This window comes from Somniosus microcephalus, chromosome 16, assembly GCF_052327205.1.
Source record: "Somniosus microcephalus isolate GS21.2 chromosome 16, FLI_Smic_1.0, whole genome shotgun sequence".
Classification (NCBI taxonomy): Eukaryota; Metazoa; Chordata; class Chondrichthyes; order Squaliformes; family Somniosidae; genus Somniosus; species Somniosus microcephalus.
In genome coordinates, this window is record NC_141002.1 from 55,220,772 (window position 1) to 55,238,374 (window position 17,603).

At 40.1% G+C, this 17,603-nt stretch overlaps 1 protein-coding gene across 2 annotated transcripts in view; it reads right to left on the reverse strand.

Annotated features, from left to right (window-relative positions):
- Nucleotides 1-17,603, reverse strand: part of lrp6 (low density lipoprotein receptor-related protein 6) — a 206,020-nt gene that overhangs the window by 42,578 nt on the left and 145,839 nt on the right. For both annotated transcript variants that reach the window (XM_086009067.1, XM_086009069.1), the window contains exons 5-7: nt 16,833-16,964; nt 13,084-13,480; nt 12,373-12,544 (exon numbers count right to left, since the gene is read on the reverse strand). In XM_086009067.1, the coding sequence (XP_085865193.1) occupies nt 12,373-12,544; nt 13,084-13,480; nt 16,833-16,964 (701 nt within the window). The remainder of the gene's footprint in view (nt 1-12,372; nt 12,545-13,083; nt 13,481-16,832; nt 16,965-17,603) is intronic.

Genomic DNA, 17,603 nt, shown 5'->3' on the forward strand with positions numbered 1-17,603 from the left:
GGCCAGTATGTGTAATGATAGAGATGGTGCTAAGGTTCTGATAATGGTGATCGCGGTGAAATCATTTGCGTTCTAGGTCAAGTCTCTTCAAACTGTTTTGATGTTTTCGCTTGTGGGGGAAACCAAAACTAGGGGCCATAAATATAAGATAGTCACCAATAAATTGAATAGGGAATTCAGGAGAAACTTCTTTATCCAGAGAGTGGTTAGTATCTGGAACTTGCTACCACATGGAGTAGTAGAGGTGAATAGTATAGATGCATTTAAGGGGAAGCTAGATAAGTACATGTGGGAGAAAGGAATAGAAGGACATGTTGATAGGGTTAGGTGAAGTAAGATGGGAGAGACTCGTGGAGCATAAACACCAGCATAGACCCGTTAGGCCGAATGGCCTGTTTCTCTGCTGTAAATTCGATGTAATAGGGAATATTCCAGTCTTTGAACTCTGCCTATGACCACAAATAGGCTTAAATCCAAATTACATTCAGGCCAAAACATACAAGTACATTATCCATTTTGTGTTCTTTAATTTCATATGACCAGTGCTCATAAGTTATTGCATGATAGTTTCCAGTAATTACTAACTCTTATTTGGTCCGATCAATTGCAGACACCAGAGGTATAACAACACATTGGTTTTATTTTTTTTTAAAAGAATGCAAATCCCAAGAGAGGCCAATTCTGAATAACTTTTACCTTATTCAATATGGGTCACTTTTCATTTGGAAGAGGAACTCACAAGGCAAGAAGTGCATTAAGCCACTCCACACTAATTTTTGTTTGCTTAAGTTATTTTTCATATGGCTAAACTCAATTTCAACACAATTTAATGACCAGTTACTGAATATGAAGACTGCTACAGTCAGCTTTAATCAAGCCACTGTCTTAGTTCCAAGGGGGCTTTTTCATCTCTCCTAATTATTTATTCTCTGGAAATCTAATCAAAATAATACAATTAAACTCCAAAGTAAATAATTGGCTTTCTTTTTAGCCAGTGCTGTTTTAGCACTTGGGAAAATACAAAGTTTTTGTTACAGTGCCTTTCCAATATGTGTTACAAGGAAAAGGGGCTGGTCCTTTTACTGAAAAAGGTTGCAGCACAAGGTTGACATTTGCCCTCCCAAAACCAATCTACAATTCATGTTAGCTCTTGTCCCTCCACTATCCAGTGTTTCTTCTCCTGTGCAAACCACACTGTGGTATAGATTTCACATTCTGAGGCTATCAAACACTTAAACCACAGCAAGAATATTGTCTACAACAGCAAACAGCTGTGACTATGCCACAATCACCACCTTAGCAGACATATTTCAGCAACACTGCAAACATAATGCAGACACAACAAATATAAAACTGTACCAATGCACTAGCAATGGCAGATGCTGTGCCTGAATCTTCTCTCAGCAAGTTTCTGAAAACAATGTTCCACTTCTTATTTTAAGTATACATGCCACCAAAATAAGAAATAAAGCAAAAACAAGTTAACACAAAGTAAAAGCAAACTAATTCACTATCGCTATTTTAAAGGAACAAAAGCAACTTTATGGTACGATCACTTTAATTTCTCAAGGAAAATACCGATCCTACCAGGAACTGAGCTGAATCGACAATGGAATAGGAATTCATTCATTTGATCTTAACCAGAATTTAAGGTGGAATTGATCATAGTTCAGTTTGCCTACAATATCATTCACTTACGTGGATTGCATAAATGTAGAAAGGCTAGTGCATAGAGCAACTTGTTATTATACTAAAATTAAACAATTAAAATAAAATAATTCAACAGACACATACTTATTACACCAAGAACAAAGGCAGTACAATTCTTTATAATAAGCACATGCCTCTGTCCACGAGCCACACATCACTGCAGAAAAGCTGAAACAAGGAGTAAACGTATTCGAATGATCACTACACCTCACTGTTCTGCTACACATAACCTGGTCAATGTTTAATTGAGGGCTTGAAGAAAACAAGGCAGCTGTATGAGGCAATAGTATCTAAAGAACAAGACAGCTGGAGTGAAGATGGTGAAAGAAATTTTACAAATATAAAGTCAGTTATAAGGGCAAAACCAGGCATTACTATAATGTCAGGATTTAGGATGTTGGCAGATTTTGGGTGCGGTGCAACGATGGATGACTTTGCATGCATTACTGAGAATAAAAAATAGCATTCTTGAGGTATCCAGCCTGCAGCTGAAATAAAACCCATTGTGATGCAAAAGATAACTATCAGAAATTCAGTGCCACTAAAATCAATGGATGGTTCCCGTAATTCCTCGCACAGGGCTCCCAATCCCACCGGCGAAGTACATTGTTAATTCTCATCTCTTCTCTCAGGAGGAGAGGAAAAGTTTAGCCCCAAGAAAGATACATTGGAGTATTTTCTAAACTTCATTTTATGTAGTACTTTTAACATAGTAAAACATACAAAGTTAGCTCTCAAGAGGTCTAGAGGAACACTGAGCAGTAACAGTAGAACTAGGAAAGGTGACATAGAACAGTCAAAGTGGTAGGGTTTGAAGGAGTTTTAGAAGATGGGTAGAAAGCAGCAAGATGGAGGGGGTTAGGGAAAGCATGCCAGAGTAAGGGGCGAAGATGGTTAAAGGATCTGCCACTGAACTTGGAGTTGAAGATGCAAAGGGGGCCAGAGTTGGAAGAATAGACTGCCTGTGCTGACACTTAGGGCTGGAAGTAGCAGAGGTAGGAGGGGGCAATGCAAGGTGGGATTTGTAAATGAAAATAAGGATTTTGAATTAATTGCACTGGAGGACTTGCCATAGATTTCAGTGGCAATGGGGGTATGTGGTGACGCCAGAGGAGAGCATTGGTGCAGTCATCAAAATAGGCAGTTTTAGTGATGGATAGGAGATAGGGTTTGAAGTTCAGCTTAGGGTCAAACAGGGCACTGAAGATGTGCACCAGTAGGTCATCTTAAGCGAGCATATGGGGAAGGAGAGGGTGGGTGGGAAACAGACTGGAGCACTGGTGGAAGCCAAGCAGATGGCTTTGGGCTGATGAACATCAAGTTATGAAAAGTCCTTGCTCATCCATGACTAGCTGTTGGACAAACATTTGGACAGCACAGTGATGGTCGCGGAGTTAAGTGTGCTGGGTATTATCGATAGACATCGACAGTTGACCCCATGCCTACAGATGATGCCAACAATGACAACTCCTTCTAATGCCATGATCTGAACAGTTTTTGTAACTACTGGAATAGGTTGAAGTGCTTTTTTCCCCCCTTGTAAAGAGTTTCATACCTACTATATCATCTGGATCCCTCATTTCCCTCTTAAACAATTTTACACACCAAAGATGCCTCATTATTCACATCCAATCTTAATACAACTACAGTGTCTGGGAAAAAATGTAATGGAGTAAAATTAAACAATAAAAAGCTGTGCCAGTGTCACAGTAAGTCTAAATTAAAACGTGCAGTAATTCACTCAGATCTAGTTCCCTTCTCACCCACCCCTCCCCGAGGCCACTGATTCCCGCTGGTGAAAGTTTTTGAAGTGTTAGTTGTTCTTTGACACTTCAACCAAGTAGTCATCTTCATTTATGAGCCCAGACTTTTCTTTTAAGGGATCGGGGTGAGATATCACAGAAAACCTGATCCTGTCCTCAATTTCCAGCACGAGCAAACAGGAGTGGATCAAGGGAACATAAAAATGCACGGGACTGGGATAAGATTATTGTGATCCATCTGACCAGTCCCAGTGTCTAGGTAACAGCATATACCCACACTACTGTCAATTTTTTCCAGGTACTTTTCTAAATGTTTGGAAAAATTTGCATCTCCTTAGCTTAGGAGTACTGAGGCAAATTGTAGTAGCCCCTTACTGTGAGTCCAGCGGAGATCACCTACCCCACGATCCTTATTGAGAGTCCAGCGGAGATCACCTACCCCACGATCCAACCAGGGAGTTTACTGATTGGTACAGATCTGTTCCACTTTAAACAGTCCATTTACCAAATGAGCCACTGACTGTGTTTGAAATCTGTTCCTAACCCTAACGCATAAGAGCCATTTACTACAACATTTATCATGATACTGCAAGTGCAAGATACATCAAAGGCACTTAAGAGTGAGGATGCACAATGGTAATTTTATATAATTTCATAAATACAGGTGCTGTACAATCAGACATGTAATTCAAAAGTTTTTGTTTACCCAAAATCAGCATGTGCAGTTCATCAAATGATAACTATAAATGAACTTATTTTTTCCTTCTACCCCAACATCAATTCTGATGAAGGTAATGAATGTAAATGGACTGCTTTTCATGTATGTTCTTCCCCCCAAAGGTCTTAATACTTTGAAATTAATCGAAAACCACTAATAAAATCTCAACACACAACAAAAATTCTAAGATTAACTGTCAGCATATTTGGACACAAATCACTAATACTGACTTAACCAGATTTTCCCATAAGCAGCTATGCAGAGGCAGGACAAAGACTGATCATAAAGCCGTGACACCAATCTTGTATAACTTAACTTCTCAATCCATCAGACCAATAACAAATACAGAAACCTTGAACCACAGCATAAGAGACCAAACTTTATTAACCTACTTACACACCACACAATCAAACTACAGTGGGCTGAAGTCTCATTTCTGAGCATGTTGCAGCTTGTTTTAAAGTATGGTATGTATAAAGATCACACATCAATTAACAGTTGTGGTATAATAGAACCACTACCCTAGCATTTATCTCCAGGAATTGGAATGCAAACATCTTGGTACTGATGCGAGACATAGATGCCACACCTGTGTCAGTTTAACAAAATACCTTGTGCTTATTGTGATGCTGGATTACAAGCTACAGCTGTCATTCAAACCTGGCTAAGATTATGTGGGTGAGTCATTCAAGAAAAAAAGGTACAAATAATTTTACAACCAAGAGTGTAGCGCTGAGGTAAGGGCTAGAGAACCAAAAAAGCAGCCAGAGTTTCTACTCCTTAGGGCCCCAATTTTAATTCCAGGTGGATTCCCTGCTCAGGCCCGAGTTAAAATTACAGCCGGGTCTCAATGACATCATTGGGTTGTAACACGCATATGTAAAGAAAGACCCTGTTGGCCCCAGGTGCGTGTGCCTGCTTCCTACTCAGGAGAGCAGGTTAAAATTGCAGATGTTGCGATCATGCCGGATTTCAGACAGGTAAGAACCAGGGCGATTTTAAACTGTCCACCTGTCGGGTTTCTGCTGAACGAGTAGGGTTAAAATTGCCCCCAAAGCGATTCTATACGGCGACTCCTGCTGAAAATGGGGGCAAGATTTGGCTCAACTGTGATGCTACCCAGAGTTTAAACAGTTTGTCTCTCACTGTTTAAGGTGGAACATGAAACATAGCCACTTATCAGCAATGTCCCCGTGGCCCGCTAGAGGTCCCACGCAGCCAGCTCACCTGCTCTTAAACGGAAAAACAGCGCTAGTGCGGAATTTTGAATGGGCCGCGCAGCCCCCCCAAAAAATTAGAGGAAACACTGCTTAGGAGTATTGAGGCTGTTAAAAAATGGCTATGGATCTGAACCCAATTTAAATCAGTGTCTCCAGAATAAAGGGGAGGGGAAGAGGAGAAAATAACTGGTTTAAAAAATTTCAAAAACAAGAATGCATTTTAATATTCAACCTATTGATTAGGTTATTTTATAATCAATGAACTAAAAATGTAGATTTATATATTATTTCCCAAATTTTGATATGCAGAGTGTTTTAATGAATTTAATATACAGGGACTTTGGGTGCAGTAGTCAATTAAAGAAATAACCACCGCTTATGTTTTGTCTTTTACTTTGCAGTTCACCATATAAGTCAAAAACAACTGCTCCACTTCCACCACCCACTCTGGGAATTTGGTCATCTTAAAATATGTCAAATCCAGGTACACACTGCCTACACACAATATTGAACAGCCCTTCAAACTGCTGTAAACCTCCTCCCCAAATCAATTTGTATTCAACTCAGTATTCACTAAAGTCAAGGTTACAACCTTTGAATCTTCTCTGCTTGACTAAATGGAGGCCTTGTGTTTCATTATTCCCCACAGTAGGCAGTGCAAGCTGCCACTCACCGATAGAATTTTACCCAGTCTAGACAGTTAAAAACAACCTTCTTTTTAGCTGGACTTTGTAGTCTGTCATCAGAGGAAAATGCAGCCTCACAATTTCAGGATTAGGATGTAAAACGAAGCATTCTCCGGATACTGGTTCTCAGTTCCCATCTAATACAAATGATTTGCCAACAGACAAGGAAAAAAAAAACCTCTGTTTCTCTCTGACTTTGTGCACAGCTCTTTATCAGGCAAATTACTGTGTGAACCTATGCAGTACCTTACTGAATACAAAGAGGCTGCAACCTCAGACTACACAAATGGCTTTGTTTTACTGAAAGAAATCCGACCACACCACACAGGCAAATGCCTACAACAGTTCAGAGCAAGCTGATGGTTCAAGATGGATGACAGTGTAAAACCACAAACTGAAAACACAAAAGAGGTGCTTTTAATCCTTTCCCTTCACATTCTCCCTCTCCACTTCTCTCCAGAAGCTTAAAACCCAAAATATGCTGGTGATCCTGCTCCACAGGTAGGGCATAAGCAGAAACTACACAACAGCAGCAGAGAGTTAACACAAGGAAGATTAAGGCTGTACAGTCACATTCTCACCCCAGGTTACCACAACTTAATCATTTTGCTATGAGAGTCAGAAGATCACTTCCCGAGTACACAGGAGCCATCTTCACCCAAACTTGAACACAAGTTTAAAAAAAACTCAAGACTATCAAACTGGGGATTATCTATCCATAGTTCAACTTCTGAGAAAATAAATGTTTTTTGTCAATTCCCCCCCTCCCACCCCACACCTCCACCACCCCCCCCCTCACTACACCACCCCCATTCTTCGATCAAAGCCATGTCTTCCTAGAGCTGCAGGAAGCCATACTCCGATAACTGTAAAAAAAAAATCCCCACCTCAACTTATTTTTCCTGTCTCTCCTCAGGCAATTTGGATAAAGCCAGAGCCTCCCATAACCCATGGAAATAAATCTCAGTGCAAAAGTAAAATCAGGACTAGTGTTTGAATACAAGTTTTCTGGCCAAAAGTTCAAGCAATTCTTGGGACAATCTATGCAAATATAAATTTGTGGAATGCAGCAATTGAAATGTAACATTGTAGCATTACTTTTCGCAATATTGAGATGTGTAGCACTGTGAGCATATAAGTTAACCTTTACAAATGTTTAATTTCCACTTTTCTATGCAGAATTAAAAATCTGATTAAACCCCTCTCCAAAATAATTGTTAGCGCTATTTCCTTCTGCATCCTCCTCATACCACCCCCATTTTAGGTCCTCATGTTTCATGCATCATTCCTTGGGGAAGAAAGAAGGGCTAAATAACCTGCCAATGCCAGTTCATCAGTTGAAATCAGAAGCTCTACGGGGGGAAGCCTGGGTTGACTCACTTTCCATATCCTCTTATGAAAGCACCAAGCCTCCAATCTGCATGAGCTAACAGTTATTTTTTGTGTAGGAAACTACAGATGTGATCTTGTCTCACTAGTCTGACGATGACAGCCCAGTGGTATAGTGCATCAATGTACTACACCACTGGGTTGCCTTATTGCTGGGAATTTCAAACACTTGAAAATACCAATGGAGAAAAATGTAAAGACCCATAAAATATTGATAATTTAGTCTGTAAATTGCATAAAGCAAAAATCTGCAACTTTAATAAATTGTTCGTTTGAGAAATTATCATGGCCCATAAAAACACAAAATACTTCAAAATATAATGTCTAAGCTGGCTGGGTTCAGTCCAGAAATCTAGCCAGTTGTAAGTTTATTTCTTCAATAATTACATCCAACAGAAAATGTTTTTTCTTGCATACACCAATTTAGTTTCAAAGCAGCCCAACTACATTTTATGGAAATCGGTTTGACACTGTTCAAGGTTTTGACTTTATGCAAGTTTAAAACTGGAGATTAACAGCATTATCTAGTTCTACTTTGCAGTAAACACCACCAAGTAATGTTTTTAAAAGAAAATAGGAGAAATTACACTTATTCCAAGTTCAAGTATTTAAAACATTGCTTTTGGCAAATGTGCCCAAATATATTTACATGTAGAAAGCTGAAGCTTTCATGCTAGATGTAAGATGTCAGCAGCCCCAATCGTATCCTAGTTTATCAGCAACAACCAACTGTGAATAATGACAAACCAGACTGCCAAGTTGCAGGCTGCTTTGCCCACTGTACACTGCCAGATAAACTGGGAACAAAAGCATCCTGCTGCACCTCCCGCTGATCTCCATTAACCCCTGCTGCTGCTTATTATCTCCTCGGGGCCCCAGTACTACAGCAGCCTCCTCCAGCGCCATGCTTCTTAATGAATGTGTCACTGCTGATGTAAACAGACTGCATCTGCACACCATCCACAGAATTGGTTACTAAGCAATCAAAAGGTCAATGTTGGGGGAATCTGCATTCACAGAAAAGTGCAGTTTTTAACAATCACTCTGAAAGTGACTGGATTACACCTGAAGGCCCTTTTGCGATGGCTCTACCTTCAAATGATTTTAGATACAGAATTCTCTCCATCTGCCAAAACAAAATATTAACACAATCTGCACCGGGATCTTAAATCTACTATATATTATTTAGCACTTGGTGCAGTAAAATAATCTTTTTTTAAACTAAGAAAACCCGCCATCCGCAGCACAGTACTTTAGCCCTCTTAACATGCTATCTGCAGAATGGTAAGATGCAGGTTTGCTCCCTGCCATTTCTCAATTTCAGCCACGTTGTCAGCAGAAGTCAAGTGTTTTAGCACAGGAAGGAAGAAATGGAGGTGGGGAAACAGGTCAAGAAGCTTCAGGTAATACTTGCACATCTCAGTGGCAGTGCCGATTTGGTCTTGATAAAAGCCTACTAGTTGCTCTTGGGCATGATATGAAGTTTTGTCGAATGGGAAGACTATTTTGTTTTGAAAAACATATATGTTTTGAAATTTTTTGGGAGGGGGAAATAATTTCGGGTCAGCTATTGTTACCAGTGTCAAAGGAAGGCAATATCAGGATAATGTAGTGACTAAATCACAACAATAACATAGCAAGAGGGTACAAGGCAACTGAAATATCTACAAGTAGCCACAACCTTTTGGTATAGGCGTATATTGGAGTTGTAGCAAAGCTTTTTGAGAAAACGAAGAGCAAGAGAATAGTGAGGTTTCAAAACCTTGATTGTTTCCTTTACAGGTGCTTTACATGTTTGTGCATTAATGACAAGATTATGATGCATGGAGCTTACAAGAAGCAAGATTGTGGTCAAAAAGGCAAGTAAGAACAGAGTAAATGGATGTGAAAATATAGGCAAAGTGAGCAAGCAGAATCAAACCCATTTGGAAGCTTTTAAATCAGCATCTTACCAACGAACCCAACTTGAATGAGTGAAGCTTTGTTACAGCCCTACACTAAAACCATTTCCCTCCCCTCCACACATCTTGATAATCCTTCAACCACATGGAGAGAGAGAGAGAGAACTAGGTATAATTATTGATTCCTTAAACATAGAAAGTTTGATCCTTAAGCTGTTGAATCTAGGCATTTTTTTCATAAACTAAAGATATTCAGTTACAATGCTTTTAACATTGGTGCTGTTCCAGGAAGATTTTGTTTCACCAAATGTAAGAAACACATCTAAACAACCTTACTTTGAACATAATTCCAACAGAAATGGATACGTTTTAAGAACTAAATCAGTGCCGGGTTCCTTCTTTCTGCACCAAGTTGACAATTAAAAGTTAACTGATAGCAATATCACCAATTTTGGCTACAGAACGCAGAACGCTTATCTTCCATCAGAGACACTGCTAGCATTAAAAAAAGCAAGATTTTAACTGTTTTGAATTCCTAGTCATACTCACATTTGCTGCCATCATTACATTCATAGTAATGTCTCTGATTGTGTGTGGGTTTCTCTGTCGAGTTAAAGTGGTCACTTGAGGGCACTGGTATATTCTTATTGTGCGAGGAAAAGCACCATATTCTCACTACAACTGACTTGTGCAGATGAGAATAATACAGGAAATGACTACCTTTCAAAGTCAACAAATACGAGGAGGTTTTTTGGGGCGTTGAACCAAAATAGGGACCAATTATCTAAGACTTACTTGATCAGTTTCACCCTCGGCTGAAGGCTCTGGGCGAGAACTATTTGGGCATGTACACCACAGGGAAAGACACAGGGAATAGCCATCATTATTTAAGTGATTAGCAATATTTGAGTAGCATACGAGGAGACAGGACTGAGTAGCACAAGGCATGTAGGATGGGCTACATTAAGGTTTTTTTAAGCTTTTAAATAAATTCACCTGTGGCATCTATAAATGTCTTTTTTGAAATTGGATAGTGAAACTATTTGTATTATTGCAACTTTAATGTCTTATTACTAGTAAAAGTGAGAATGTGACTAAAAATACAACTTTTCTGTAGCTATTATTAAGATAGCGATGCTCACTAATTCTGTAGGAGAGTTTAATTAAATATTAAAAATAGCTATTGAATATATTTGGAGGAGTTAGCAACGGAGTATGAATATTTCAGTTGTTAATATTTTTGTCAACCATGAGGGATTATGGAGTGTCCTCCTCAAATTCGGCTGCCCTCAAAAGTTTGTCACCATCCTCTTCCTGCTTCACGACGACATACAAGCCATGATCCTGACCAACGGATCCACCACAGACCCAATTCACGTGCGGACCAGGGTCAAGCAAGGCTGTGTCATCGCACCAACGCTCTTCTCGATCTTCCTTGCTGCAATGCTCCATCTCACCCACTGGAATGGAGCTAATCTACAGAACAAACGGGAAACTGTTCAACCTCCGTCGCCTCCAGTCCAGATCCAAGGTCGTCCCATCCTCTGTTATCGAATTACAGTATGCAGACGACGCTGGCATCTGCGCACACTCGGAGGTCGAACTCCAAACCATCATCAACACCTTCACCGAAGCGTACGAGAGCATGGGCCTTACACTTAATATCCGGAAGACAAAGGTTCCAACGTGGACCACTTTCCATACCTCGGGAGCCTACTGTCAACAAGGGCAGACGTCGATGACGAAGTCCAACACCGCCTTCAGTGTGCCAGTGCAGCCTTCGGTCGCCTAAGGAAGAGAGTGTTTGAAGACCAGGACCTCAAACCTAGCACCAAGCTCATGGCCTACAGAGTAGTAGTGATACCCGCCCTCCTGTATGCCTCAGAGACATGGACTATGTACAGCAGGCACCTCAAAGCACTGGAGAGGTACCACCAACGCTGCCTCCGCAAGATCCTGCAAATCCATTGGCAGGATAGGTGCACCAACGTCAGTGTTCTCGCTCAAGCCAACATCCCCAGCATCAAAGCTTTGACCACGCTCGATCAGCTCCGATGGACAGGCCACATCGTCTGCATGCCCGATACGAGACTCCCAAAACAAGTGTTCTACTCGGAGCTCCGACACAGCAGGAGAGCCCCAGGCGGGCAGAGGAAACACTTCAAGGACACCCTCAAAGCCTCCTTGAAAAAGTGCAACACCCCCTCCGACACCTGGGAATCCCTTTGCTCAAGACTGCTCAAAGTGGAGGAGAAGCATTCGGGAAGGAGCCTAACACATCGAGTCTCTTCGTCGGGAGCAAGCAGAAGCCAAGCGCAAACAGTGGAAGGAGCGCACGTCAACCTAAGCACCCCACCCACCCGCCCCTTCAACCACCGTCTGCCCCACCTGTGACAGAGACTGTAGGTCCCGCATTGGACTCATCAGTCACCTGAGAACTCATTTTTAGTGTGGAAGCAAGTCATCCTCGGTTCCGAGGGACTGCCTAAGAGAAGATGAATGTTTCCGTTGTTAATATTTTATTTAAATAAATTTAACTTTGGACAAAAACAAAATGCTTTTTGCTCATTATTATTTAACGTAATGTCTGACACAGAAGGTCGAGTTAGATGAGGTACAGACAGCATTGGGGGTGGGGGGTGGGGGGGGTGTGGAACAGAGCTTAAAAAAAGTAAGAGATTCACCATTTCAAACACAAGGCAGCATTATCTCCATAATTACTCATCCATAGGAACAGTGGCTGGACTATTTACAAGAAAACTGAATGGAACAGGTTTATACCTTGAAACAACTTAATTTGACTGTATAGCAGTGAAAACTGGACTGGATGATCTACATGAAAAAACTGAAACAAAAAACACCTGGCCCTAAATATGTCCAAGAATTCTTAAACCATTTCAACCAGAATGTTTAATAAAAAATATAGATCAACATGAGAATCTATGTACAAGAATAATGACACAGTTTTCAGAATAACATACGAACCTCTATCTTATCGGTTTTAGCATCTCCCCAGTACATTTTTCTTTCCTCGTAGTCCAGGGCTAAACCGTTTGGCCAACCCAATGAAGTGTTAACAAGAATAACCCTGTCCGATCCATCTAAAGTAGCACGTTCTATCTTTGGAATCTCACCCCAGTCTGTCCAGTACATGTACCTGCACAGAGAAAATAAAGGCACGAATTTGGCACCAGCCGCTTGTAGAAAACAAAAATAAACAAACGATTCACTACCATAGATGATCACCCATGGATTTTAAAGGTGGAGAGGGGAGCAAAATATTGTTCCAGGATACTCGCTACAAAATATATTTTGCAATGTTTGCATATCACTTCAAACACATCTACGCAGTAGTGACAAGTAAGAGGGACCTAGGGTTGAAAGGCCAGACAGAAAGTGTACAAAATCCCTCTCTCTCTCCAGCCTGTGAAGGTCCAACATGAAATAAACTTTGGGAGTTTCAATGCTATTTTCCATAGCACATATCCACAGCACAGAGCACCCATAATGTTTACTAGGTCTCTTGCAACATAAAATAAAATTGTTTCTTCAGTGTTAGAATTTTTTCCCCCTCCATCAAGATGAGCTTTTAAACTCAAGAACACAAAGAAACTTAATCCACTGAATCAACACCAACAAATGAACTTCAGCAAAATGATTTTCCCTAAAACATGCAAGAAATCAATAACTTCTTACCCAGACATTGGATCAAGCACAATTGCTCTTGGTTCATCTAGGTCCTCAGAAATTAGGATTTTACGCATAGTACCATTCAGCCTAGTTACTTCAATACGGTCAGTGCCAGTATCTGTCCAGTAAAGGTTCCTTGCAACCCAATCTACTGCAATGCCATCGGGATGGTTGATTTGGGAGGTCACAACAAACTGACTTCCTGAGCCATCCAGGTAAGAACGCCTGATAGCACGTACTTCATCGTCAGTCCAGTATATATATCCTTCCACTGGATCATAGTCTATTGCGATTGCATGGCGGATATCATCCAGCTGCAAGATGACATCTGTAAAATCAGGAGTGTCCAAAGATATCCGCCTTAAGTCGGTTCGCCGAGCCAACAGCAATAACTCAGAGGCACCTTTAAAATAAATTAATTTCTTTTAAAAAGATACACAATAAGCTTACAACTGGCATCATTCATGTTTGCACTCTATTGACAGTCTTACTAAATAATTGTACAATACAAGACCAAGCTGAATAGAAATTTCGTGGTATTTAGTCAGGGCAAAGGAAAAACCACACTTATCAAATAGCAAGACAAGAAAGGCACAATCGGACAGCGGTAAACTTAAAAATGTGCGATAATATAATTGCCTCTTTTCAAGCAGTTGATTTCACTTGCTAATAAAATCTTTTAGGTATAAAGAGCTAAACTACTGCTGGTGAAGCAATTTGGATTGTACAGCTGTGCGTGACCAATGGGGTACCACCATTCAGCTTCAGATATTTTACTCTCAGCCTTGCAGCAGTTTTATTGCTGTGATTGATGACAAAAGCAGCTTTGTTGCTGGCAAGTGATGGGCTAAAAGCCTGTTAAATGCATACAAGTCATGACTCTATGGACCATCAATGTGACACAAAATAACTTACAGCCACCTAATTACTGCGGCCTAATGGCATTAGAAGGAGCAAGAGAAAGTATTACTTCCCTAGTTCAATGTTGAGCTGAGTTACTGTATTTCGGTTCTGTTATTGTGCATGGCTGGATACTTGGGCAGTTTTTAAAAAATAGGTCTGTTTAAAAAAAAAAGTGACTGATGAGATGAAAGTACTGAGTATGCAAAAACCTGGGAATAAAACAGGAACAGATGCATGTATATACTCATTTCATGGGTCACAGGAGAACATTTTGTGAAGTAATTTTTACTCTGTAGAAAAATATTGCAAGTTTTGCTGTTAAATAATCCCGCTGCAAATTTCTTGGGTTTGATGGAGAGAGTATACTCCTGATAATGCTATCTCTGCAATTTGAGTCTTTAATTTTCATGGTGATTAATGGATTCTCCATTACAGACACAATTTGGCATCATTACCACTATAATCCTTGTTCCTGGGAAAACGCCAAATGGTGGTGTCATTATTGCAAGCTGTGCAGATTGGATATGGGCTTTACTGAGGGATAATTCAGTGGCAGCATTTCACAGAATCACAGAAACCCCACAGTGCAGATAGAGGCCATTTCGGCCCATCGAGCCTGCACCGACACATATCCCACCCGATTCCCGTAACCCCTACACCAACACATATCCCACCCTATCCCCGTAACCCCACGTATTTAATCCCCCTAACACTAAGGGTCAATTTATCATAGCCAATCAACCTAACCTGCACATCTTTGGACTGTGGGAGGAAACCGGAGCACCCGGAGTAAACCCACGCAAACACAAGGAGAATGTGCAAACTCCACACAGACAGTCGCCCGAGGCCGGATTCGAACCCGGGTCCCTGGCGCTGTGAGGCAACAGTGCTAACCACTATGCCACTGTGCCATAGTGAAGAGTCCTACTGGCCTACAAAAGGACTGCAAGTGACGGGGTAAAATTAACATAAACTACAATGAATCAATTAAACTGAAAATAATAAGTACTATCGTTTTTTGTCCCTGAATTTCTATGGTTATCAAAATAAAGAGTATCAGTGCTAGTCAACTGGTACATATATTTCACATTTTGTAGTCAGTGTTGAGCATTTCCAAGTCAAACTGGTTAGAAGCAGAGTGTGAGGCTCTTTCTATATTGTCTCAATCTCGATGTCAACAACGAATATGTATTCTGCTCAACCCACCATTTTAGGATATACTCTCATTTCTATCTATAAGAAACGCTTTACAGGATAGAATATATATTTATAGGATAGTTACCTGTGACAGCTTTCCCTTTATTGCCAAAATGGCCATTTGAAAAATCAGGGCTGTCCACACATGCTCATGCCCTAGCAACACAAGAATCAGTCTCCATGCAAGAAACTTTTCTTTCTCTCTCTGGCAGGGTTTTTATTACACAAATTTCAGTGAGGAGGGAAAAAATACACGCACTATTTTTGCATATCTACAAAACTTTTTCCACCGCTGTAAGTTTCTATTTATCAGGTTTCACAGTCTGTATGCAGTCTTTCACAGTTGGAATGTAAATAGCATGGTCTAGCCGTATCAATGCCTCATGTCAGTCTCTATTAGTGACATCTCAACCAGGCAGCCAAGGCATGCACCATGCATGACCAAACATGCACTATCTCATTTAATTTAAGAATTGAGGGAAAAAGAAACAGTGAAGGTACAGATGAATGAAGAATTGTTCTTGTATAAGTCACAGGGCCACAGAACAAAAGACACCTTCTCCTTGCACTGGTCACAATACATGCAAGAATGGCCTGGTTGTAAATCCTGACTATTCAAAACTACAAGTTTCCATAGTTGCTGCTATTTGCCTAGGGTCAGCTCACCTCTCCTTCTACTGCAAAGATCATCAATCAACGCCAAGAGGTATCCCGAAACAAAGGTCACCATTTTGCACTCTCTCAAGTTAGCAAAACACAACATATGTGGGCCACAACTGACTCAGCATTCAAATAACTAGATAAAGGAGACTACTACTTGTGGGGGAGCGAGTTACTTTTAATCTAATTTTTCTTGGATAGGCTTGTTTTAAAACTTTGTTCAGAATGTCTATTTGATTGTGTAATTTCTAGCCTGTTAAGAGATTCCGTATGTCCACGAAAAAAACATTTTTAGATAAAACTGTGATGGTTTGGGGGATACTTCAGATCAAAAGTACTTCTGCCTCTGACTCGCAAACCTCCCACCCTCCACAAAGCATTATTTTCTTTAAGACTACGCTTCACATCTAAAATATCTGCTAATGTAATATTGCAGTAGCAAAGGTAGGAACTTGAAGTTCATTAGCAGAATCTTGATCCAGTAACCATAATTATTACACACATCAGTTGAAACCCATGGAAATCATTTCCACGTTTTCATAATGGCTATGGCATAATGGTTTCGTGATAGCATACCAGGCTTTATAAAATATGATAAACATTAATTTTCAGAATCCACAAAGACACAATGAGGTAACAGCATGGGATAAATGGTGCCTCAGAGATACAAATCTTATTTCCAGGACTGAGACTAACTGTAAGTCCACATTCACAAAGCATTCACTATACCCTATGTGGACCTCATAGGAAGCACCCGGCTATCACCTGCATATTGATCAACTTTAAGAACAACAAGGCAAGTAACTGTAAATCAGACATTGAACTTTGAATTTGCTATATTCATTTGTTGAAAGGGTTTTAGTTTTCAGCTTTAAATATTTAAGAAAGGTTTCAACTACTGTATGTAAAAGATCAGAAAATGCTCAAAAGTGAGTAGAAATTTGTGCTTCAGTGATGCTGCTTTATTTTTCTGAAATTAATTTTTGATAACATACCATCTTTGCACCTTGCCCCATCTTCTAGCAGCTGGACACCAGTGGGGCAGGCACACTGAAAAAATGGTTTGATTGGAGACATCAGGCACAAGTGGGAACAACCACCATTATTGCTTCCACAGGGGTTTGTAGCTGTTTGAATAAGCACAGTTTGTAAATATTAATACAATGTATTCCATTTCAACTTTTGGCCAAAACAGGCTTTAATGGCCAATTACAACGAATCAATTGTACCTCAGAGGTTATACGTATATTGTAAGTTTTCTTATACAAGATGCACTATCTTACACAAACAAAAACCTAGGTATATGTTGAGAAATTGTTTGTGATATAGTTTTAAAAAGATAAACATCCATATATAAAATGCATTATTTTAAACCGGAAAATGTGTTTGACACTCGTGTGTTATGTGTGCAACATGTTAGAGAAAGAACGAAGTGCACATTGCATGCAGTGCATTTTAGATACAAAACATTATGACAAGCAATTTTAGCCCAGTTACTGTAATTAATAAAATTACTTCTAACGAAATGAGAACTGGAGGGGACAAAAGTTCAAGTTGATGCTTGAAATACCATAAAAATCAGTATCTGAAGAAAATAAATGGCAAGATCCAAACATATACTGTATTGAAACATGGGAGACTAAACTAGATACCAAGTTTAACTAACCACGTTAGGTCACCCTTCACAGATCCTCCTTCCCTCCCGCTCACCCACACATTCAATTTTTTCTCCCTTTTGGCTCAACCATGCAATGATGGATTGTGTT